This window comes from Mustelus asterias, chromosome 7, assembly GCF_964213995.1.
Source record: "Mustelus asterias chromosome 7, sMusAst1.hap1.1, whole genome shotgun sequence".
NCBI classification, from domain to species: domain Eukaryota; kingdom Metazoa; phylum Chordata; class Chondrichthyes; order Carcharhiniformes; family Triakidae; genus Mustelus; species Mustelus asterias.
The window spans coordinates 65,000,692-65,025,474 of record NC_135807.1 but is presented as its reverse complement, the minus strand read 5'-3'; the positions used below and the strand labels follow the sequence as shown (position 1 = coordinate 65,025,474).

At 41.9% G+C, this 24,783-nt stretch overlaps 1 protein-coding gene across 3 annotated transcripts in view; it reads left to right on the top strand.

Moving 5' to 3' along the window:
• Positions 1-24,783, top strand: part of rb1cc1 (RB1-inducible coiled-coil 1) — a 167,435-nt gene that overhangs the window by 83,560 nt on the left and 59,092 nt on the right. For all 3 annotated transcript variants that reach the window (XM_078216161.1, XM_078216158.1, XM_078216159.1), the window contains exons 15-18: positions 13,994-14,159; positions 15,694-15,802; positions 16,372-16,627; positions 24,325-24,376. In XM_078216161.1, the coding sequence (XP_078072287.1) occupies positions 13,994-14,159; positions 15,694-15,802; positions 16,372-16,627; positions 24,325-24,376 (583 nt within the window). The remainder of the gene's footprint in view (positions 1-13,993; positions 14,160-15,693; positions 15,803-16,371; positions 16,628-24,324; positions 24,377-24,783) is intronic.

The window sequence follows — 24,783 nt, the reverse complement described above, 5'->3', positions numbered from 1 at the left end:
TAGCTATCAGTCTTGTTTTGCAAATTCTTTGTGTCCAAGGAAACACTACTAGAAATGCTCATGCATTATGGTGCTTAGACAGAGCCCATTAGTTAATCACTCTTTTCTTTACTGTTTCAGGACAGTATACTTACCTGTCAGTCACTACATGCCAAAAATAAATTGTGAAATGCTTTGAGAAATTTCACCGTTATATAAATTTGGATCTTAGTGTGTTCGGATATTCTGCTGCTGGGTTAGCAAACATTTTTTTTTGGTGGCTTCCGGGTCAGTTAGTGTTTTGATAATTCTGGGATCATCATTGCCTATGTTTTGTGATTAGCTGCTGCATTTCCATTGATACTAACAATTATTTTTGTTGATAAATTCCATGGTATTGGTGGTCACTGACATTGGTTTTAAAAATACTATTCTTCTGCTTTTTGCACAAATAGGAAAGTATTGATTTCAGTCACTGGGTTTATAACAACCTGCCCAACAAAACTGGGGAGCTGACCTTCCCTTATTTAAGCAAACACGTTGATTACCGCCCTACAAAACAGAATATTGTGGATGCTGAAAATCGAAAATAAAAACGAAGTGCTGTAAAAAGCATAGTTCTGGCAGCATCAATGGAGAGAGAAACAGGAGTGCATGTTTTGAGTTGAATATGACTCTTTGGAGCATTAAGTTCTCATTTTGAACGTTAGCTCCTGCTTCTTTCTCCACAGATGCTGCCAGACCTGCTAAGCTTTTCCAACATTTTCTGCTTTTATTTCAAAGTTCTAATTGTAATAATTCATTACTGGCAAACTGCAGTCAGTTTGGTTCAGGCTGTTTTCAATCCTAGGTGCAGTAGCATAGTAATTATATTACTGCACTATTAATTCAGAGGTCTAGACTAATGACTTGGTGATATGAGTTCAAATCCCAAGATGCAGCTAGGGAATTTAAACTTGATTATAAACATTTACAATAAGAAGCTAGAATCAGTAATGGTGGGTGAGGAAATGCATTGTCAATCAGCAAGAGTGATTCAATAGCTCGATGACTGACTGAAGCAAGCTGAGTTTGAAGGACATTGTTGTCAGACTGGTTGTCACCTGCAGCAGGTGTGAGAACACCAATACAAAAGGAAAAATTTAATTAACCTCTTCCATATCAACCTACGTGTGGACACCCTCCATTGTGTGCTGTATCATCGTGCTAAATAAGGTAGACTTGAAACTGATTTCGCAGCTCAAAACTGAGCATGATTGAGATGCTGTGAGTAATCAGCAAGAGCAGAATTGTATTTCATCACTATCTCCAACATCATTGAGTGGCATATCCTTCACTCTCCCATCACTATGTAAAGTCAAAAAGTTAGGAAGGACCAGGTGGTGAAAGGAGTGGGATGCTCTTCATTCACACAGTCCCCATATGGTCAGTGCCTCAAACAGCCTCTCCTAATCAAGCTGTACTGCCAAGCTTCGTGTGCCAATCCCTGTTTAGAACTGTGGGTAGAGTGTGAAGGCGGGTGTTTAGCACTTCCAAACCAAACCGCTCTAGTTGCTGTGGCTTGTTAGCCTTAAATGATAGCATACTTAAAAGAGGGTAACTCTGATTTCAAAATCCCCAACTATGAGTTAACTAACAAGGCATATGTCAGCTGAGAGCAAAAACTGAATGGATGGTGATGTTAGGGATCAATGAGGGTTTCTAGCCTGCTCAGCAGCTCATCACCAAGGAGAACAACTCCAAAATCGAATGTGTATCCTTTCAGCTGCTTCATTTACAGCATGCATTGCAGCGTTGTAGTATTAGTTGCTTTGAATGAAGGAATGGGAGAGGCTGTGCACAATTAAATATACTTGACGTACAAGTTGTTCAGCAAGGCATCAATGAAAACAGTGAACCAAGCTGTGTGGTGATGGCAAGGTGACAATGAGGACAGGTAGAGGAAAAAGTAGAAATGGTCAAAAGCTTCAAATTTTTAGGTGTCCAGATCACCTACAACTTGTCTTGGTCCCCCGCCATGCTGACACGATAGTTAAAAAGCCCACCAACGTCTCTACTTTCTCAGAAGACTAAGGAAATTTGGCATGTCAGCTACAACCTCTATGAGAAGGATGGACCTCTATGAGAAGGATGGTCTACACCTTAATCAGAAGGGGACCAATATCCTGGGGGGTAAATTTGCTAAGGCCATGCAGGGAGGTTTAAACTGATTCGGGGGGGGGGAGGGATCCTGAGTAGTGGGGCTGAAAGTGAGGGATGCATGGATGGGGACTGCAATGCACGGCATTGCAGAGGTGGGGTGGAGCAGGGTTTGAAATGTGTATACTTCAATGCCAGGAGTATTCGCAATAAAGTGGGTGAACTTGCAGCGTGGATCAGTACCTGGGACTTCGATGTTGTGGCTATTTCAGAGACATGGATAGAGCAGGGGCAGGAATGGATGCTGCAGGTCCCGGGGTTCAAATGTTTTAGTCGAAGTAGGGAAGGAGGTAGAAGAGGGGGAGGGGTAGCATTATTGGTCAGAGATTGTATCACAGTGTCAGAGAGGAGGTTTGATGAGGACTTATCTGTTGAGGTAGTATGGGCGGAGATTAGAAATAGGAGAGGAGAGGTCACCCTGTTGGGAGTCTTTTATAGACCTCCTAAAAGTTCTAGAGAGGTTGAGGAAAGGATTGCGGAGTCAATCCTGCTTAGGAGTGAAAGTAATAGGGCAATTGTTATGGGGGATTTTAACTTGACTAATATTGACTGGAATTGTTATAGCTCTAGCTCGTTAGAGGGGTCAGTTTTTGTTCAAAGCGTGCAGGAAGGTTTTTTGACTCAGTATGTAGACAGGCCAACTAGAGGTGAGGCTATATTGGATCTGGTGCTGGGAAATGAGCCAGACCAGGTGCTAGACTTGGAAGTTGGTGTGCATTTTGGTGATAGTGACCACAATTCGGTTACGTTCACCTTAGTGATGGAAAGGGATAGGCATGAACCTCGGGCCAGTGGTTTTAGCTGGGGGAAGGGTAATTATGAGGCTATTAGGAGAGAATTAGGAAACATAGGTTGGACTAGGAGATTACAGGGACTGGGAACGTCCGACATGTGGAGTTTTTTCAAGGAGCAGCTACTGCGAGTCTGTGATAGGTATGTCCCTGTCAGGCAAGGAGGAATTGGTAGGGCTAGGGAACCGTGGTGCACCAAAAAAGTTTCTTTGTTGGTTAAAAAGAAAAAGGAGGCTTATGTTCGGATGAGACGTGAGCACTCGGGTAGTGCACTAGAAAGCTTTAGATTGGCTAAGAGGGAGTTGAAGAGCGAGCTTAGAAGGGCTAAAAGGGGACATGAGAAGACTTTGGCGGATAGGGTTAAAGAGAATCCTAAGGCGTTCTATAGGTATGTCAAGAACAGAAGGTTGGTTAGGGCAAGTTTAGGGCCAGTTATAGATGGCAGAGGGAAGTTATGTGTGGAACCGGAGGAGATTGGTGAAGCATTGAACCAATATTTCTCTTCGGTGTTCACGCAAGGGGACATGAATATAGCTGAGGAGGACACTGGGTTGCAAGGGAGTAGAATAGACAGTATTACAGTTGATAAGGAGGATGTGCAGGATATTCTGGAGGGTCTGAAAATAGATAAATCCCCTGGTCCGGATGGGATTTATCCAAGGATTCTCTGGGAGGCAAGAGAAGTGATTGCAGAGCCTCTGGCTCTGATCTTCAGGTCGTCGTTGGCCTCTGGTATAGTACCAGAAGATTGGAGGTTAGCGAATGTTGTCCCATTGTTTAAGAAGGGGAACAGAGACTTCCCCGGGAATTATAGACCGGTGAGTCTCACTTCTGTTGTCGGCAAGATGTTGGAAAAAATTATAAGGGATAGGATTTATAGTTATTTGGAGAGTAATGAATTGATAGGTGATAGTCAGCATGGTTTTGTAGCAGGTAGGTCGTGCCTTACTAACCTTATTGAGTTTTTTGAGAAAGTGACCAAGGAGGTGGATGGGGGCAAGGCAGTGGACGTGGTATATATGGATTTTAGTAAGGCGTTTGATAAGGTTCACCATGGTAGGCTTCTGCAGAAAATGCAGATGTATGGGATTGGGGGTGATCTAGGAAATTGGATCAGGAATTGGCTAGCGGATAGGAAACAGAGGGTGGTGGTTGATAGTAAATATTCATCATGGAGTGCGGTTACAAGTGGTGTACCTCAGGGATCTGTTTTGGGGCCACTGCTGTTTGTAATATTTATTAATGATCTGGATGAGGGTATAGTTGGGTGCATTAGCAAATTTGCTGATGACACCAAAGTCGGTGGTGTGGTAGACAGTGAGGAAGGGTGTCGTAGTTTGCAGGAAGACATAGACAGGTTGCAAAGTTGGGCCGAGAGGTGGCGGATGGAGTTTAATGCGGAGAAGTGTGAGGTAATTCACTTTGGTAGGAATAACAGATGTGTTGAGTATAGGGCTAACGGGAGGACTTTGAATAGTGTGGAGGAGCAGAGGGATCTAGGTGTATGTGTGCATAGATCCCTGAAAGTTGGGAATCAAGTAGATAAGGTTGTTAAGAAGGCATATGGTGTCTTGGCGTTTATTGGTAGGGGGATTGAATTTAGGAGTCGTAGCGTTATGTTGCAACTGTACACAACTCTGGTGCGGCCGCACTTGGAGTACTGTGTGCAGTTCTGGTCCCCACATTACAGGAAGGATGTGGAGGCTTTGGAGAGGGTGCAGAGGAGGTTTACCAGGATGTTGCCTGGTATGGAGGGGAGATCCTATGAGGAGAGGCTGAGGGATTTGGGATTGTTTTCGCTGGAAAGGCGGCGGCTAAGAGGGGATCTTATTGAAACATATAAGATGATTAGAGGTTTAGATAGGGTGGATAGTGATAGCCTTTTTCCTCTGATGGAGAAATCCAGCACGAGGGGGCATGGCTTTAAATTGAGGGGGGGTAGTTATAGAACCGATGTCAGGGGTAGGTTCTTTACCCAGAGGGTGGTGAGGGATTGGAATGCCCTGCCAGCATCAGTAGTAAATGCGCCTAGTTTGGGGGCGTTTAAGAGATCCGTAGATAGGTTCATGGACGAAAAGAAATTGGTTTAGGTTGGAGGGTCACAGTTTTTTTTTAACTGGTCGGTGCAACATCGTGGGCCGAAGGGCCTGTTCTGCGCTGTAATGTTCTATGTTCTATGTTCTAACTCTCCAACTTTTACAGATGCACCATGGAAAGCATTCATTCTGGTTGTACCACAGCTTGGTATGGCTCTTCTCTGCCCAAGACTGCAAGAAACTACAAAAGGTTGTGAATGTAGCCCAAACCATCACGCATCCATTTCCCGCTGTCTTGGCAAAGCAGCCAGCATAATTCAGGACCCCATGCACCCCGGACATTCTCTCCTCCATCTTCTTCCGTCGGGAAAAGGATATAAAAGGATATATGCGGCACGGTAGCACAGTGGTTAGCATTGCTGCTTCACAGCTCCAGGGTCCCAGGTTCGATTCCCGGCTCGGGTCACTGTCTGTGTGGAGTTTGCACATTCTCCTCGTGTCTGCGTGGGTTTCCTCCGGGTGCTCCGGTTTCCTCCCACAGTCCAAAGATGTGCGGGTTAGGTTGATTGGCCAGGTTAAAAATTGCCCCTTAGAGTCCTGGGATGTGTGGATTAGCGGGTAAATATGTGGGGGTGGGGCCTGGGTGGGATTGTGGTCGGTGCAGACTCGATGGGCCGAATGGCCTCCTTCTGCACTGTAGGGTTTCTATGATTTCTATGATGAAAAGTTTGAGGTCATGTACCAACTGACTCAAGAACAGCTTCTTCCCTGCTGCCATCACACTTTTGAATGGACCAACTTTTCATTAAGTTGATCTTTCTCTACAGCTTAGCTATGACAGTAACACTAAATTCTGCACTCTCGTTTCCTTCTCAATGAATGGTGTGCTTTGTCTGTATAGCGTGCAAGAAACAATACTTTTCACTGTATACTAATACATGTGACAAATCAAATCAAAAAGAGGATGCTATTTGGCAGTCTTCAGTCATTATCTTGTGGCCACCAGTACAGGGTTACAATTGTTCTCCATGGATCAGAGCAGATGTGGAATTCATTCATGTGGAATTCATGACTCGCCTGATGAAGGAGCAGCACCCAAAGCTCATGATTCCAAATAAACCTGTTGGACTTTAACCTCGTGTTGTGAGACTTCTGACCGTACAGGGATCAGTGATTGACTCATAGTTCTTGATTTGTCTTGCAGTAACCAGCATGCAACGCTCATTCATGACTATGCTCCAGCAATGACATGTACAGATGAGGTTAAAAAGCATTCTGTGATTACCTCAGCAAGATAATTAGACTACACCTCCACTAGGACAAACCCATTATTCTTGGCAATTTCAATGCCTGAGTGCTCTCAGACTAATAGATAAGGAGGGCAAGGACAGCACAATATTAGGAGAGCAATCTCCAATGGCAAGCACCTTCTCTACAAGAACGATGAGCATATAGCAATCAAAGATCTTGACGCAGAATCACAAATTTAAGTTGGGACAGACAACAATCTCTTCAACTTGCAAAGACTCAATTCTCGCACAAATGTTACTGAACTGAATACTAATTGAAAGTTTATTAACAGAAGACTGTGCTCTTAACTCATATTGGTGGACATTCAGCTGCTTGCTGATCACTTACTTTGTCAGCTACATTTCAAGAAGACAGAGGTATTATCAACCTTTCCCTGGCCTCATTCTCGAAGACCACACAGTCATTATCGCTAATGCCCCCTCCATTCAGTACAGAAATTTTGCCACCTTGCGTCTTCTCTTCAAGAACACTGCTAGATGATATAAGTCGACCATCACCTGAAAAAAGCTTGACGTTCGGCAAGTTGACTCTCATTATGAAGAGTATGCAGTTTGTTTCTAAACTGAGTCTACCAGGCAATGTTTCTTGTATCATTCCTTTAATGCTGTGAGACTTAGGAAACACAGTAAGAAGTCTCACAACACCAGGTTAAAGTCCATCAGGTTTCTTTGGTAGCAAAAGCCACTAGCTTTTGGAGCGCTCGCTGCTCCTTCGTCAGGTGAGTGGGATTTCAGTTCACAAACAGGGCATATAAAGACACAAACTCAATTTACAAAATAATGGTTGGAATGCGAGTCTTTACAGGTAATCAAGTCTTAAAGATACAGACAACGTGAGTGGAGAGAGGGTTAAGCACAGGTTAAAGAAATGTGTATTGTCTCCAGACAGGACAGTTAGTGCGATTTTGCAAGCCCAGGCAAGTCGTGGCGGTTACAGATAGTGTGACATGAACCCAAGATCCCGGTTGAGGCCGTCCTCATGTGTGCGGAACTTGGCTATCAGTCTCTGCTCAGCGACTCTGTGCTGTCGTGTCTCGTGAAGGCCGCCTTGGAGAACGCTTACCCGAAGATCAGAGGCTGAATGCCTGTGACCGCTGAAGTGTTCCCCAACAGGAAGAGAACACTCTTGCCTCTCGCCAAGGCTATCCCCACACCCCCACTACTTGCTTTCAAACAACTGCACAACCTCAAACAGACCATTGTCCGCAGCTAACTACCCAGCCTTCAGGAGAACAGTGACCACGACACCACACAACCCTGCCACAGCAACCTCTGCAAGACGTGCCGGATCATCAACACGGATGCCATCATCTCACGTGAAAACACCATTCACCAGGTACATGGTACATTCACTTGCAACTCGGCCAACGTTGTCTACCTGATACGCTGCAGGAAAGGATGTCCCGAGGCATGGTACATTTGGGGAGACCATGCAGACGCTACGACAACAGATGAATGAACACTGCTCGATAATCACCAGGCAAGAGAGTTCTCTTCCTGTTGGGGAACACTTCAGCGGTCACGGGCATTCAGCCTCTGATCTTCGGGTAAGCGTTCTCCAAGGTGGCCTTCACGACACTCGACAGCGCAGAGTCGCTGAGCAGAGACTGATAGCCAAGTTCCGCACACATGAGGACGGCCTCAACTGGGATCTTGAGTTCATGTCACACTATCTGTAACCCCCACGACTTGCCTGGGCTTGCAAAATCTCACTAACTGTCCCAGCTGGAGACAATACACATTTCTTTAACCTGTGCTTAACCCTCTCTCCACTCACATTGTCTGTATCTTTAAGACTTGATTACCTGTAAAGACTCGCATTCCAACCATTATTTTGTAAATTGAGTTTGTGTCTTTATATGCCCTGTTTGTGAACTGAAATCCCACTCACCTGACGAAGGAGCAGCGAGCACTCCAAAAGCTAGTGGCTTTTGCTACCAAAGAAACCTGTTGGACTTTAACCTGGTGGTGTGAGACTTCTTACTGTGTTTACCCCAGTCCAACGCTGGCATCTCCACATCACGACTTAGGAAACCACAGGCATCACCAATCAATTGGTAAGTGCTGTAAAAATCAAGTGTGGCCTCCTTCAATCTGACAAAGCTGGACTGAGAGGACAGCTGAGCTGACTGGTTCTCGCCTGGTCCAAGTCTAAAGGTTGGCGAAACGGGCATGGAAGAATTTTAGTGCAAGTAATTAAGCACAAGAGTGGAAATCTGACACCGAGGAAATCCATTTCAATACGAGGCAACTCTTTCGCCCTATTGTCTCCTTTTCTTTGCATGTTTTGGTTTTTTGTTATTCTTGCTTTCAGACAGCGGCGCACTTGATCTAAGCAGTCTTTTGGTTTTGTCGTTTCTTTACCATTTCCTGTGGCCTGAAAAAGTAACCCATCTATCATTCAAATGCACCTGCCTTCATTCTATCACAGAGCTTTCTTTGTCCTTATCCCACCCATCCTTTGCTCAAAGCCTATAACATCTCTAACTGTTCCCAGTTCTGATGAAAGGTCATTGACCTGAAAAGTTGTCTTTGTTTCGCTCTTCACAGATGCAAGCTGACCTGAGTATTTCTAGCATTTTCCACTTTTAATCTAATTTCCAGTCTCTGCAGTATTCTGCTTTTCAATTTTATTTGTTGCCTTATCTCCTGAGGTGTTTCCAGGTGCTTAATTGACACCAAGCCACATGAAATATTAGAATAGGTGATAGGGGTTTAAAAAGCAGAGTAAGGAAGAGATACATAGGGAGCGAATTTCAGAGCCTTTGAATATAAGGGGAGGAAATCTTTCCACCAATTGGAGTCATACCTCGAACAAAGGAAGATGGTTGTGGTTGTTGGAGGTTAATATCTCAGTCCCAATCCATCTCTGCAGATCTTCCTCAGGGTAGTTGTCCTAGGCCCAACCATCTTCAACAGCTTCATCAGCTCTAACATCAGAAGTGGGAATGTTTGTTAATTGTGCAGTGCTCAGCATTATGTACAGCTCCTCGGATATTTACGTAGTCCATGTATACATTGAGCAAGATCTGGGCAACATTCAGGCTGATAAATGGCAAGTGATATAGCAAGCCACTCAAGTGCCAGGCAATGGTCAACTCCAACATGAGAGAATCTAACCATCTTCCCATGACATTCTCAATGACATTTCCATTGCTGAATCCCTCACTATTAACATCTGTGGGCTACCATTGACCAAAAGCTGATCTGATCCAGCCATTCAAATATTGTAGCTACAAGAGCAGATAAGAGGCTGGGAATTCTGAGGCGAATAACTCTGCTCCAGATTCCCAAAGCCTGTCCGCCATTTACAGGGCATAAGTCAGGAGTGTAATGGAGTACTCTCCGTTTGCCTAGATAAATGTAGCTCTAACATCATTGAAGAAGCTTGACTATCCAGGACAAAGCAGCTTGCTTGATTGGTACTACATCGATCACTTTAAACATTCACTCCCTTCACCACCAATACACAGGAACAGCAGTGTATCTCATCTATAAGATGGACTGACTGCAGCAACTGAACCAGTAACTTTCAATGGCACCTTCCAAACCTTCAACCACTATCACCTAGAAGGACAAGGGCAGCAGCATGCCATAGGAGCCTACCACCTGCAAGTTCCCCTCCAAGCCACATACTGTCTTGATTTGGAACTATGGAACTTTGGGCGGCACGGTGGCGCAGTGATTAGCACTGCTGCCTCACAGTGCCAGGGACCTGGGTTTGATTCCCGGCTTGGGTGACTGTCTGTCTGTGCGGAGTTTGCACATTCTCCCCATGTCTGCATGGGTTTCTTCCGGGTGCTGTGGTTTCCTTCCACAGACCAAAAGACATGCTGGATCAGTGCATTGGTCATACTAAATTCTCCCTCCGTGTACCCGAGCAGGCGCCGGAGTGTAGCGGCTAGGGGATTTTCACAGTAACTTCGTTGCAATGTTAATGTAAGCCTACTTGTGACTATGTTGTTTTTTCATTGTTGCTGGGCCAAAATCCTGGAACTCGCATCGTGTGCGTGCGTGGAAGGAGATGCTGGGACAACTGTTCTCCTTTCTCCTCATCTCTTGGTTATGAGCAACAGGATGTGTGTTTTAGAGGTGGTGTTGTAAACCTTGAGCTTTGTGACTTCTGTTAATAGACTTGAAGCAGGCTTTTGGAGAGGTTTCAAACAGAAGAAAAGATTATGTTTATTCACACACACCAAAATGTAAATGCAACAACAATGGCTTACTTGCTTAAAAAAACAGATTGCGGATACAGAGCATGGATTTAGGTTAAAAGAAGTATAAGAAGAAAATCCTGTGTTTTAGATTTAGTCCTTTAAGATCCAGGCACTGCAGACCGAGCTGGGTTCTCTAGTGCTTCTTTGGTCATTCCTCTCCTGTCGTCCTCCCTCTTATCATTCAGGCAGGGTTCCAGTTTTCTTGCTGGAGGAAAGGTACCTCTTGTCTTGTTGGATTTCAGACTGAACTGTCTCTGGTTGACTCATTTTGTAATGTGATTTGTTATCTGAAATCTGTTTTGGTCATATGATAACATGACTTCTAATGTCTGCACAAAGGATACAAACTTGAAGCCATTCCTACAATAGGTAATTAATGGTGGTTGTTCATACCTACTTGTGATAAACCGATTTCTTTGCACCTCTTAAAAAGTTGAGCTCAAAGTGTCTGGAGGCATAATTGATTTGAGTTCAGGTAAATACCTGGGCAATAAGTGGTATAAATTCACATGGTGAATTCACATGGTGAATTTACCTCCCCCGCCCCAACTTTTGATACAGGGATTAAAAATCACCCATGTTCAGGAGCCAGCTTGGAGGAGCGCACAGATCTGAGGGTTATGGGTTTAAAGGGGGCTGCATTACTACAAATGGCGAGGCCAGGAAGCAATTTGAAAACAAGAGAATTTGGTGAGATTGGCATTGTGGTAGTGTCACTGGACTAGTAATCCAGAGGCTCAGGCTTAATGGTCTGGGGGCATAGGTTCAAAATACTACGCCAGCTGGTGGAATTTATACTCCATTAATAAATTTGGAATTTAAAACTAGTATCGGTGATAGTGATCATGAAACTGTTCATTGACAGTTGTGAAAACCTAACTGATGCCATTCTTACCTTGCCTGACCTAAATGTAACTCCAGTAATGTGATTGATTCTTGACTGCCTCTTAAATGGCCTTTCAAACCGCAGTTCAAGGGTAATTATGGATGGGCAACAGATGTTGGCATTGTGTGTGACATTGACGTTCCATGAAAGAGTAAATAAAACATTTTTACACTGGCTCCTGTTAAAGCTTCAACTTAGGTTAGCAAGCACTAGGATGATAGCTATTGGGACTTGGTGTGCGCTAAAATGTTAAATCGGTTAATTTTTTTGGAGGTTGAAAATCTGTCTGTTTAAGACTGGATTGGTAATGGACAAGTTCAGAAATGTCTTTGACATTTCAGCAGCAGATGTGCTTAGCTTTACGTAAAGTAAATTTCCATAAATCCGGCTATTTTTCTGCTTTATAGATACATTTTGTAGATACCTGATGAAAAGAAGATAAATATAGGGAAACAAGAAAATGAAAGAATTTGCATTTATGTAGCACCTTTCACGCCATCAGGATGTCCCAAAATGCTTTACAGCCAATGGATTACTTTGACATTTAAAATATTGACCACGAAACTGGAGCACAGCGCTTTGATCTTTAAAGTACCTGTAATGCTGTTGAAACTTTTACACGCATCTAAGAGCGTGCACAAAGCCTCACTTTAGCATTTCATCTGACAGTTGGGACCTCAAAGTGTAGGATTCCCTCTGTTGTACTAAAGTGCCAGCTTTGATTTTGTGTTCCTATCTGAGGCTGGCAAGAGTGTTAATCAGAAACCGTGACTGATCCTGCTTGGGACTAAGTTCGAGATGAAATATGTGGTGTATTTAAAAGAAAACAACTCTGATTTATATGGTAGTTCTCATATCCTTATAGTGTCCCAAATCACTTCATATAATGAATTGCTTTTGAAATGTAGCCACTGTTATTTTGTAAATAAACATGGCAGGAGCATAGGAATGATCGCTTGGAGATCTATAAAATACTGAGGGGCATAGATCAGGTAGATCAGGTCTTTTCCCAAAGGTAGGGAAGTATAAAACTAGAGGGCATGGGTTTAAAGTGAGGGGGGAAAAATACAAAAGTGTCCAGAGGGGCAATTTTTTCACAGAGGGTGGTGAGTGTCTGGAATAAGCTGCCGAAAGTAGTAGTAGAGGCGGGTACAATTTTGTCTTTTAAAAAGCATTTAGACAATTGCATGGATAAGATTGATATAGAGGGATATGGGCCAAATGCGAGCAATTGGGACTAGCATAATGGTAAAAACTGGGCCGAAGGGCCTGTTTCCATGCTGTAAACCTCTATGACTCTAGGTGATTTACATACAGTAAGGTTTCACAAACAGTAATGAGATAAAGGACCAGATAATCTGTGTTGTGATGGTGTAGATTGAGGGATAAATGTTGGTCACTACGCCAGGAGAATTTCCTCATTTCTTTTTGTGGATTTGTGGAGTTCTAAGGCGTATCTTCCATGTATCATGTTGTTCATATTCACAAATGGGTTTGTTGTTTAATTGTTCAGAAATAGGCTTGTAAGAACTACCCTACTCCACACTATAAAATTTACTAATGACAGTAAGCCTGGGAGTTCAGTGTCAAATACAAACACAATTTGCAATTGGAAAATTAGGTCTTGTAAATATATTTCCTCATATTCCAACTTCAGAAAAGTAAATCAATGAGTACAAAGCACTCAGCTGACTTCAATGGTGGGTAGATATCTGCTTAGGATAGGATTGAATGTTCAGTACAATGATTGAATGTTCTGTGGGTTGCTGATTTCATTGTTGTTCAAACTTAAGATACTGTAGAGTTTTGCTAAAACTATGTTTTTGGAACTTCTATAGAATTGTTTAATTTAGTGCAACAGAACCCATGGGCAGACTGTTTATAGCATTTTGAATAAGTAGCTGCATGACTTGGTTCTGTTCTTCCTTTGTTAGTCCCAGCACCTTCTAGATATATTACATGCATGCTTTGCACACTCCTGATTCATCCCTAAGTTTTAAATGTAAACAAAGTACAAACACACTTCCTTTTAAAGGCAAAGCCCACTCTTCAGAGGAGGCTTCTAAACAGTTGAATAAATTGACCAGACAGTTCAAGATAATGGAGGCTTTGGTGTTACGACAGTACAAACTCAAAATGTGTTAGCCTTAAGGATTGTAGTTTTTGCACTTCATTTGTATACAATGGTTCAGGTAGGAAAAATATTAGATTGCTCATCTTGTATGTTACTGAAACTGAACCACAACACACACAGCTGGTGTTGTCTTTGATTAGTTTAACCTGCTGTGACTTGTGGATGTTGTGGCTCTTGTGTTTCTTAAGGTCTTCGTTTTCTTCCTCCAATTAACTAAAGGCATGATTTCCCAAACTGCATGTACATTATCTGATGTGTATATGATGCAAGTTTCTATGAAGCACTATATCTAAAGTCAAGCAGTGTAGGTTAACAAGAAAATATATTACATTTTGAGAAACAGAAATATGAGAAGTCCAATAATGGTTTTCCAAATAGACTTGTGAATTTTTCTATTTGTCCCATAGCTGTTGCTTCATTTTTTTTAAATTGTTAATACAGGAAAGTTCCACTTTCATCTACATCAATGAGTTGGAGTCCACCACCCAGTGCTAATCCTGACCTTGCAGGGAAGCTTCAAGAAGAGAAGGACAACCTATTAAACCAACTAGAAAAAAGGAATGAAGAACTTCAAAGCCTTAAAACATCACTGATAGCTGAGCAACAGGTAGATTTCCCAATGTTTTTCTATTTTATAAACTGTATTTTTTTGTTATATAAAACTATTTGATTTTAAACATTCGAAGTTTACAAGCTGTCATCACAACACAATTGATAATATTCTCACCACAGAGTCAGAATGTTGTATGTCCAAGTCCCAATTCAATTATATTAACAATTAATATCTAATTCAATAATGGAGTTTTGCACTGTTGAGTGTGTTGGGCAGAACTTAAAAGGTTTGACGCAGGTCTCACCCACTAGTTGAAGAACCAGTGAAAAACCTGTGTTACATTTGAGGGGGAAGCCTGATTGAATTAACTAAAGGTTTCCCTGGAATTTAGAAACCTGGGGGTGGAAATCCTGTCATGAGTTGCTGACCATTTAGAGACCACCAGCTCTCCATTGTCAACACTGCCACCAGGAACTACAGCTGCTGCCGGTAATGCTCCAAGGACGTTACTTGCTGGATCCTTGGACTAGGTGGGATGGGGGTTGCGGAAATGTGTTTCAGGGGCTGTTAAGGCAAGGGTCATTTTCATTGACCATTCCCTTTCCTGTTGCTGGGTCTGTTGATCAGCACTGTGCCTTTGAAAGAAGGACCATTCCTAGAAGGTCACTTGCATTGAATCCCTGAGCTCCAACTAAATTCCTGCGTGCTCAGGGGTAATTGTGCCAATTTGATTGATGATGCGCTGTGCTGATGGCTTGCCATCAGTGGGTGAGTTTCCCAGATTGGTCTGTTCCTGTCTACAAAGTTAATTACAGGAGGTTTTCAAGTCATCAAGAACCTGACATGCAACCTCACCCATGATTTCAATTACATGCTTTCCAGATTGGGTACACCACAAAAATAAATTTAATATAAATGTGTTGGGTCTCCCAAAAGAATAGCACTTCAGGCATTCCAGGAAGCCATTATTAAATCGGGGACAAAGACTCAACCAAATTAGCATAAGCAAGATAACATTATGGGATAAATTGGTAGCACTAAAGAATGGCAAGTCCCCATGACTAAAATTTTCCATCTCATGATTTTCCAAGAAGTAGGTGAGAACATTGCAGTTGCCTTGACTATAATTATCTAAAGTTCTCTTGATCCAAGAGCAGTTTTTTTAAATTGAAAGATTGTGTGTGTCACTTTGGGAGTTTTCGGCTTTTTATTTGTGCCTGATATTCTGAATGCGAGGGCATTCGTACAATACATCATAGAAATCATAGAAACCCTACAGTGCAGAAGGAGGCCATTCGGCCCATCGAGTCTGCACCGACCACAATCCCACCCAGGCCCTACCCTCACATATTTACCCGCTAATCCCTCTAACCTACGCATCCCAGGACTCTAAGGGGCAATTTTTAACCTGGCCAATCAACCTAACCCGCACATCATAGGAGTTTTAATTGAATATAATTCCTTGATATCATCACTTTAACTTGAAGCAATTCATTGTAGTTAATTCGGAAGCACTATTAAAACTTGGGGTTATCAGTGTGCTGATTTTTAGATCTTGGATTGCCCTAACAAATAATTTGTTTTTCAGACCAACTTCAACACTGTCCTAACTCGTGAAAAAATGAAAAAAGAACAAATTATCAATGAGTTGAATGACAAACTGAAAAAGCTAACCCAGCAACAAGAAAAGGATAGAGGTGAGCTTGGCTGTACTTACAACGGGATTAATTTGCAGACTTTAAAGATGATAATAAGTGGTTGCTTGCATTTTTTTAATCTGACATGGAGTCAAAAATTTACTCTTAATTTGCAAACTTCTATTTTCACATAGTAAATGAACTCTGGAACTGAACAGTATTGACTGAGAGCAGTTAATGTTTTTGGATCTCTACGACAGGGCAACCAAATACAAAGTTTACTTTGTTTAAGGCATCATACTGATTGCAGCAATTAATGTGTTAAGAAATTTGTTAGTAGAAAAAAAAGATTTCAATTACTAAATCAAATTCAATAAATGACTTAAAGCAGAAAGTTTTGGAAACAACAAATCAACCCTGATTTGCCCTTGCCGGTCCCAAGCCTCCATGCATTACTAATTGAACGAGATTATTTCTTGATCTGTCATCTCTCATCAAACTGAATTGTTAACTGCTGTCAAACTCGTAAAATCATATTTGATTGTGAATAATATAGAACTTACCTTTGTTGCTAAGATGGAATCTTGTGTTAATGTGCATAATTTTAAATGTATTTATTGTTTGTTCAGTTTTGATAGAAAGCCTCTCTGCAGACAGAGCTACTTTGCTACAAGAAAAGAAAAAGCTTGATGAGGAACTTAACAGACTACGAAGTAATGTGCTGGTTTGTTCTCCCTTTTCATCACCTGGAACGTCTGGAGCTGAGGCTTCTGCTGCTTCTGGGTCTGATATTCCATTTGATTCGGAAAGGCTTGCATCCGTTGCTGCAGCAGTGGAGGATGGCAAAATAGACTCTGCAATGGAGGCGAGCACTATGGCTGTACGGTGAGTAGTCACCTGAATAAAATATTTTTTACAGTTGAAAAGTTTCAGTTATTTGAATTTGAAAGAAACAATGCTTTGCTGTGATATTAAGTAAATTATGTAATTTTATCTATGCACATCCCTTTAGTTCTCAAAATGGTGAGTTCTCTATTTTAGATGTGCTGTCGGGTAGATGCACCAAATAGAAGAGTCCCTTCGCAAAAGCAAGGGAAGAATAGCTGTCTCCAGCTCACCCTGGACTCAGTTCAATGGTTTTCTACCAGCCATTTAGAGACATCGTAAGCAGCAGCCCAGGATAATCTGTTTGCCGCCTTGTTCAGGAATTTAGATTGGTAGTTCAAGACCCAGCTGTGCCTCATTCCTTAATTCTCCTCAAGTCCTGGAGAGTGATATGAAGGAAATGATTCCCCCTCTGCATTGCTCAATCAAGCTCATTCTTGTATACATGATCGTCCTATGCTATACGACCAGCTACTTTCATTGGTATCCTTGAATAGTTATAAACAGAAAAAAGTTAAACATTTGAAGATAGTGGTAATTTGGTGCAACCGGGAAGGAGATTTTTTTAAATCTCCCATACTTGATGTGGTTTGTGTTTGAGGTAAATATTTAATTCCGTCTAAATAAACCTTATACTATATTAAATAATCAGTTAAAAGGCTGAAAGCTACAAGGTAATTGATTTGACTTAAATGAATTAAATAAATCAAACAGGTATTTGGGAAGCCATGCAAATGGTGTGCTGCAATTGCAGCATGCAAGTGTTTGTGGAATGCTTTGCAATCTTTGTCAGCACGTCTGCATCCTGAGGAATTTAGCTCAGTTTTTGAACTGGAGTCCAGGTGTAGACAATGGAGGATTTAATGAAGCCCGAAACGTGGCAAATGGGGTGACTGAATTTGGCGGGAGTGGAAATTTAGTTTTCCCAATGGTGGGGTTGAGGTGCTGAGATAATTCAGCAGTGTCCTTGCCTCACGTCAGCCTCTGGCAAGTTCATATTTGTAATAAGTTTGCAAAGTGAATATCCATTAGTGTGAAACTTATTATAATAACTTTGAGATAAAGCCAGCAGAACAGGAGAACGTACTAAGTTCCTGCTTGTTTATCAATGGTCTGCACTAGTCAGCTTCATATAGTTGTGTCTAAGGTCAGCGTTTTCTTTGGTAAACTCTGTGGCAGAAGGGAGGAGAGCAGTAGAATGGCAGCTTGCATGGAGGCTTGGGACCGGCAAGGGCAAATCAGGGTTGGGGGACTGTGTGTACAGTGTGGCTGGGGCATTGAGCACTGGAAGTCAGTTGTAAGAAGGCCCCAAATTGAATGGAAGCGTAAGTGACAAATGGAATATATCTTGGGAAATGTAAGGTGTAGGAAGAATAGAAAATTCATAAATTGTGAAAACCATTAAATGCTGGTTTATAGAGAGATTTGGATATCCTTTTACAAGAACCATAGAAAGCTAGCATGTAGGTCCAGCAAGCAATTTGGAAGACAAATAATATGTTGGATAATAAAAACCACTTTTGATGATAGACATTGTCGTGTCCGCCCTCCGCCCCAAGAGGACATTCCGTGCCCTTGCCTCCCTCAGTGCTTCCTCCAAGTGGTGTTCAACATGGAGGAGTACTGATTCATCAACTGAGGGTATGGGGTGGAGGGGGCAGTACGTGGAGGTAATCAGGAGGTTTCCTTTCCTATGTTTGGCCCGATGCCATGAGACTTCATGGGGTCTGGAGTTGATGGTGAGGCTTCCCAGGGCAGATCCCTCCTGACTGTATATCTCTGTGCAGCCACCTCTACTGGGTCTGTGCTGCTGGTGAGACAGGACATGCCCAGGAAGGGTGATGGTGATGTCTGGGACATTATCTGTAAGGTATGATTCCCTGACTAGGACTGTATCAGGCAGTTACTTGACTAGTGTGTGAGGCAGCTCTCCCAATTTTGGCATAGGCCACCTGGCGTTCATAAGGAAGACTTGGCTGAATCAACAGGGCTGAGTTTACTGTTCTCGTTTCCAGTGTCTAAGTTGATGCCAGATAGTCAGTCTGGTTTTGTTCTTTAGAGACTTTGAGGTTTGATACAACTAAGTGGCTTGTTAGGTTATTTCAGAGGGTATATGAGTCAACTACATTGCTTTGGCCTGGAATCACATGTAGGCTACGTCAGGTAAGGACAGCATATTTCTTTCCCTAAAGGACATTAGTGAACCAGATGGGCTTTTGCAACAATTGACAGTGGTTTCATGGTGATGGTGATTAGTTGAATTCAAATTTCACCACTTGGCATGGTGGGATTCTTATCTGGGTTCCCATTACACAGACTCTGGATTGCTAGTCCAGTGACAGTACCACTGTGCGAATAGAGTCACAGGAGGAGAGGTGGGAGGAGGCTCTTGTAGAACAGCACGGTGGCACAATGGTTAGCACTGCTGCCTCACAGCGCCAGGGACCTGGGTTCGATTCCCGGCTTCGGTCACTGTCTGTGTGGAGTCTGCATGTTCTCCCAGTGTCTACCTAGGTTTCCTCCCACGGTCCGAAAGATATGCTGGATAGGTGCATTGGCCATGCTAAATTCTCCCTCAATGTACCCGAACAGGCGCTGGAGTGTTGTGACTAGGGGATTTTTACAGTAACTTCATTGCAGTGTTAATGTGAGCCTCTTGTGACTAATAAATAAACTTCAAACTTTACTTTATCAACATCAACATTGGCATTGACCTGTTGAGTTAAATGGCCTGTTTCTGTGCTGCGCATTCTATGTAATTTTATAACTGAACATTTGATTTAGTGGATTATATCATTCAATAATTAGAGCACTCTTGTTGATCCCGACTGTCACCAGCAACCGTAAAACCCTTTTGAATCTTCCAAATGATGAACTTGCTCCCTCAGTTTCTCAGAGGAAATTGTATTTCTGGTACTCAGTGTCAGAAAAGAAGGAGGTTGTCCATGACCTCGTCCACTTTGAATATCTTAGCCTATTAGGTCTATCTCAGGCATGGCTTTTACTTAGCTCAACAAATTTAGATTACCTCTGACTTTTCAGAATTTACTTTACCTTTCACCAGATTGATCCCAGAGATGAGGGGGTTAGCTTATGAGGAGAGATTGAGTAGACTGGGCCTGTACTCATTGGAGTTTGTAAGGTTGAGGGGAGATCTTATAGAGACATATAAGATAATGAAGGGGCTAGACAGGGTAGAAGCAGCGAGGTTGTTTCCACTTACAATGGAAACAAGAACTCGGGGGCATAACCTCAAAATACGGGGGTGTCAATTTAGAACAGAGTTGAGGAGGAACTTCTTCTCCCAGAGAGTAGTGAATCTTTGGAATTCCCTGCCCAATGAAGCAGTAGAGGCTACCTCATTAAGTGTGTTTAAGTCACAGATTTTTAACCATTAAGGGACTTAAGGGTTATGGGGAGCGGGCGGGTAAGTGGAACTGAACCCACTATCAGATCAGCCATGATCTTATTGAATGGCGGAGCAGGCTTGAGGGGCTAGGTGGCCTACTCCTGCTCCTATTTCTTATGTTCTTATGTAATGACACGCATGGCCTATGTTCACTTCGTGGCTGAAGTGGATTGGTTTCACAATCACCCCTTCAACCTTACATTTTCCCTTCGGGTGACAACTGCTTTGCTTTTCAAGTTGCGGAAAATACAGCAGAATATGTCTCCAGTGTAAGAAATTTCTACTGCTAGACTACTTTAAACTCAAATAGTTTTGCAGTTAAGGAGAGAGAGAATGGTCTATTTCCTGTTTATTATCAAAATTGACCATCATCCCAGTACCGAAGAAAAGCCAAGCAGCGTGCCTTAATGACTACTGTCCGGTGGCTCTGACATCCATCATTATGAATCAATTCCAGCCTCCTGGACTGCCTGGATCCACTACAGTTCGCCTACCGCTGCAACAGGTCCATAGCAGACGCCATCTCCCTGGCCCTGCACTCAACCCTGGAACACCTAGATAACAAGGACATCTATGTCAGACTCCTATTTATAGACTACAGCTCGACCTTCAACACCATTATTCCCACGAAACTCATCTCCAAACTCTGTGGCCTGGACCTCGGCTCCTCCCTCTGCAACTGGATCCTGAACTTCCTAACTCACAGACCACAATCAGTAAGGATAGGCAACAACACCTCCTCCACGATCATCCTCAACACCGGTGCCCCACAAGGCTGTGTTCTCAGCCCCCTACTATACTCCTTATACACCTATGACTGTGGCCAAATTCCCCTCCATCTCAGTTTTCATGTTTGCTGACGACATCACCGTAGTGGTTCGGATCTCAAACAATGACGAGGCAGAGTACAGGAATGAGATAGAGAATCTGGTGAACTGGTGCGGCGACAATAATCTCTCCTTCAATGTCAACAAAACTAAAGGAGATTGTCATCGACCTCAGAAAGTGTAGAGGAGAACATGCCCCTGCCTACATCAACAGGGATGAAGTAGCAAGGGTCGAGAGCTTCAAGTTTTTAGGTGTCCAGGTCACCAACAACCTGTCCTGGTCACCCCCATGCCGACACTATAGTTAAAAAAGCCCGCCAACGCCTTTACTTTCTCAGAAAACTAAGGAAATTTGACATGTCAGCTGCGACTCACCTTTTTGAGTTTTTACAGATGCACCATAGAAACCATTCTTTCTGGTTGTATCACAGCTTGATATGGCTCCTGCTCTGCCCAAGACCGCAAGAAACTACAAAAGGTCATGAATGTAATCCAGTCCACTACGCAAACCAGCCTCCAATCCATTGACTGTCTATATTTCCCACTACCTTGGAAAAGCAGCCAGCATAATCAAGGACCGCACACACCCCGGACATTCTCTCTTTCCCCCTTCTTCCAGCGGGAAAAAGATACGTCGGTTGGTACGAGGTCACGCACCAACCGACTCGAGAACAGCTTCTTCCCTGCTGCCATCTGGCTTTTGAATGGACCTATCTTGCATGAAGTTGATCTTTCTCTATATCTTAGCTATGACTGTAACGCATTCTGCACTGTCTCGTTTCCTTCTCTATGAATGGGAAGCTTTGTCTGTATAGCGCACAGGAAACAATATTTTTCACTGTATGCTAATACATGTGACAATGAATCAAATCAAAAATTGCCCAAGCAATTAAGAGTCATCTTTAATGTTGAAGGAGGACTACTTTTTGCTGCAATAGGTTGTAACAGGAATAATCTGTAATGAAATTTTCAATCAACTTGCAGTAGTTACTTTAATTTGGATGCCACAGAGCAAACATGTTCAGTCACAAAGTAAGTTATTTCTTGCAATTCTGGTTCCCAAAAACTCACTAGTTTTCTTTACACTAATACCTGTTAAACCTTTAAAAAAAATCAAAATATTGTCATTTTTTTCAAAGAAATTGCTGTACCTTGCTCTACCTTACTCTAACTTGAGTGTTTATCTCTGTGATAACTCAATGATTCAAGAAAATCCTACAATTCCAAGTGCAAAGATGGAACTACCTACATAACATCCTATTCCTGTCATGTTAATGCTAGTCTGTACTTTTGGTAACATAATTAACAGCAAACAATGTCTAATAATTGCTTTTCGTAGAATCAAAGTAGTACAGGGGGCGATTTGACCTGTCACTTTAATGCCAGCTCAGCAAAAGCAACTCACCATTGACTTTTGCTTTGAAGATGCTTTCTCTTATTATTAGTTCATTCTCTTTAGAAGGCCTTGTTTGCAACTGCTTCCATGCACCACTATCCATGCATTCCAGATCCTAACAACTTGCTGCGTAAAAGGGCTTGTCCTCATGTTGCCGTTGCTTCTTTTGCCATTCACCTTGAATTGAAATTTTTTGGTTCTCAATTATTCTATTAATGGAAACATTTTCTCTCTCTCTTTTCTGTCAAGATCTCTTTTGATTTTGAACACGTCTGTCAAATGTCTTCCTCTTTGTTTCTTCTTCAGGGAGAACAGCCCCAACTTTTTAAATCTGTTGTCACCTCTGGAATCATTCTCCTGAATCTTTTCTGCACCCGCTGTGATACCTTCGCATTCTTCCTAATGTGTAGTGCACAGAGCTGGACAAAATATTCCTGTTAGGCCAAACCAGTGTTTCATACAGATTTATCATAACTTGATTGCCCTTACTTATAAATTCCAGGATCCTATGTGCTTTATTATTAATTCCTCTCACTTCCTTTTAGCCATTAGACATATTTTTCACCATCTTAAGACCTTTATCAATTAAAATCTATCGAGGAACAATATTTTCCCGACGATTGCTGCCAAAATACTGGCTGGATGAGTAATGCTTGAAATCACATGGCTGCTAATGTCACAGCAACCTCTAGTGTGGGCAGATGCATCATTAAATGCAGAAATTAGCATCTTGATATCTGACTCTCTATTAAATATATTGCGTGATGTCATGTTTCTGTACTTGCACAGTAGATCGAAACTAAACTTGCAACAGGAAGTTAGGGCTTGTATTTCCATCTAAATACCTTTTTTAACAGTGTGATATTTGTTATTATCAGTCAATGTTTCTGACACTGAAACTTAACAATTAATAGTATGGAGTGTTATTCCTTCAGGTTTTAATAGTTAACAAAGTTTTCTAAATTTTTCCTTTGGCCCTTTTCTGTCTCAATCTAGTCTTTCTTTCCATACTACTTTTTCAACACCTAATTTGGCACTTAATTCTCCATTCAAACTTGTAATTCATTGTTCAGACTACTTGCAATTCATTTCACAATCCTTTAGTTTGGTTAGGGAGGTACACAGTTAGTTGCCTTATTTACTCAGGTCCAGTATTCCCTGCTGAGAAAGCTCAGTCCTTTTCATCCTGTGCTTCTAGGGCTAAATAGTGTTGACACTAAAAGGACACAGGCAAGCCTAACAGTGCAAGCCGGTTTTTCAACTGTTGGTTAAATTGTGCTGACTTCCCTCTCTTTCTTGTAATGGACAAACTGCAAAATTGTCCCAAGGCTGCTTATAAGAATCTGAATTGCAGTTTTTGTTTAGAACCAATTGTATGCTGTAATTCCTCATGTAAGGTGGACAAGCACTAATTCAACATCAGACAAAAGTACCTTTCGAAACAGCTCCATATTAAATATGGTATCCCAAAGTTGGTGACAATTTCATTTATAATTGGACATTATTTTTTGTTTCTCACGTCGGAAATCCATTGATCTCTTTGTATGATTGCTGCATTTTTGTATGTTCAAAATTAAGTATTTGTAAGCCTAACCAACTTTTTTGTCTTTTAATCACAATCCTGCCTCAAATATTTCCAAAAATGATCAAAGTGGTTTTTGTTTATATTTGGTACCCATTGCTATTTTGTAGACAGGACTTTAGGCAATTGTTACGAAGTATAAACATACATTAGATAGCTTTTGCAATCCAAATAGTTTTCTGGCTCTTTAATAAAAAACCAGGTTGCTTAGACTGTTTTCTTTCAGACAAAGACTATCTCTTTATCCCTGTATTTTCTTCCCCCTCTCCCCACCAATCCTGAATTTAAGAAGCCTAATGGCACATGTACCTTCTTGAGGAATACTATATCTGGGACTTTGACAATGAGTGTACCTACTGCAATGCCAAATCTGCTGCTGGTTATTTATCTGGAGCTCTTTGAAAGTTGTGATAAAACATTGAACTATTTATATTTCAACTATTTTTCAATGCATTAATCAAAGCTCTGTTTACTTCATTGCAGTGAAACCATCCAAATGTCTGAGGAAAAACATCGGATTATGATTTTAGAAAGAGTAAGTAGATGTTCATGTCTAATAAAGTATGGCTAAGATGCAGGCGATATTTTAACATACAGTAAGACCTCTAATGGAATGAATACATCGAGATGGAATAAAGCGGAGCATAATTCATTACATGACTGCTGCATTTTTGTGTTTAAAATTGTCTATTTTGAGCATAATTCAAATAACATAAATTTGATTTTTTTTCTGATAGCATCTAGTTGATTAGTGTGTTAGCTTGGTATGCTTACCTCTGATGCCAAAGGTTGTGACTTCAAATCTTGTTCCAAGGCTTGGGCACATAGTAAATGTTAATACTCCAATGCTTTGAGGGAATGCTAGAAGGTGCCATCTTTCTGATGAGAGACTAAAACCCAACTTATTTAGGTGTATACAAGATGCCATCCACTATTCAGACA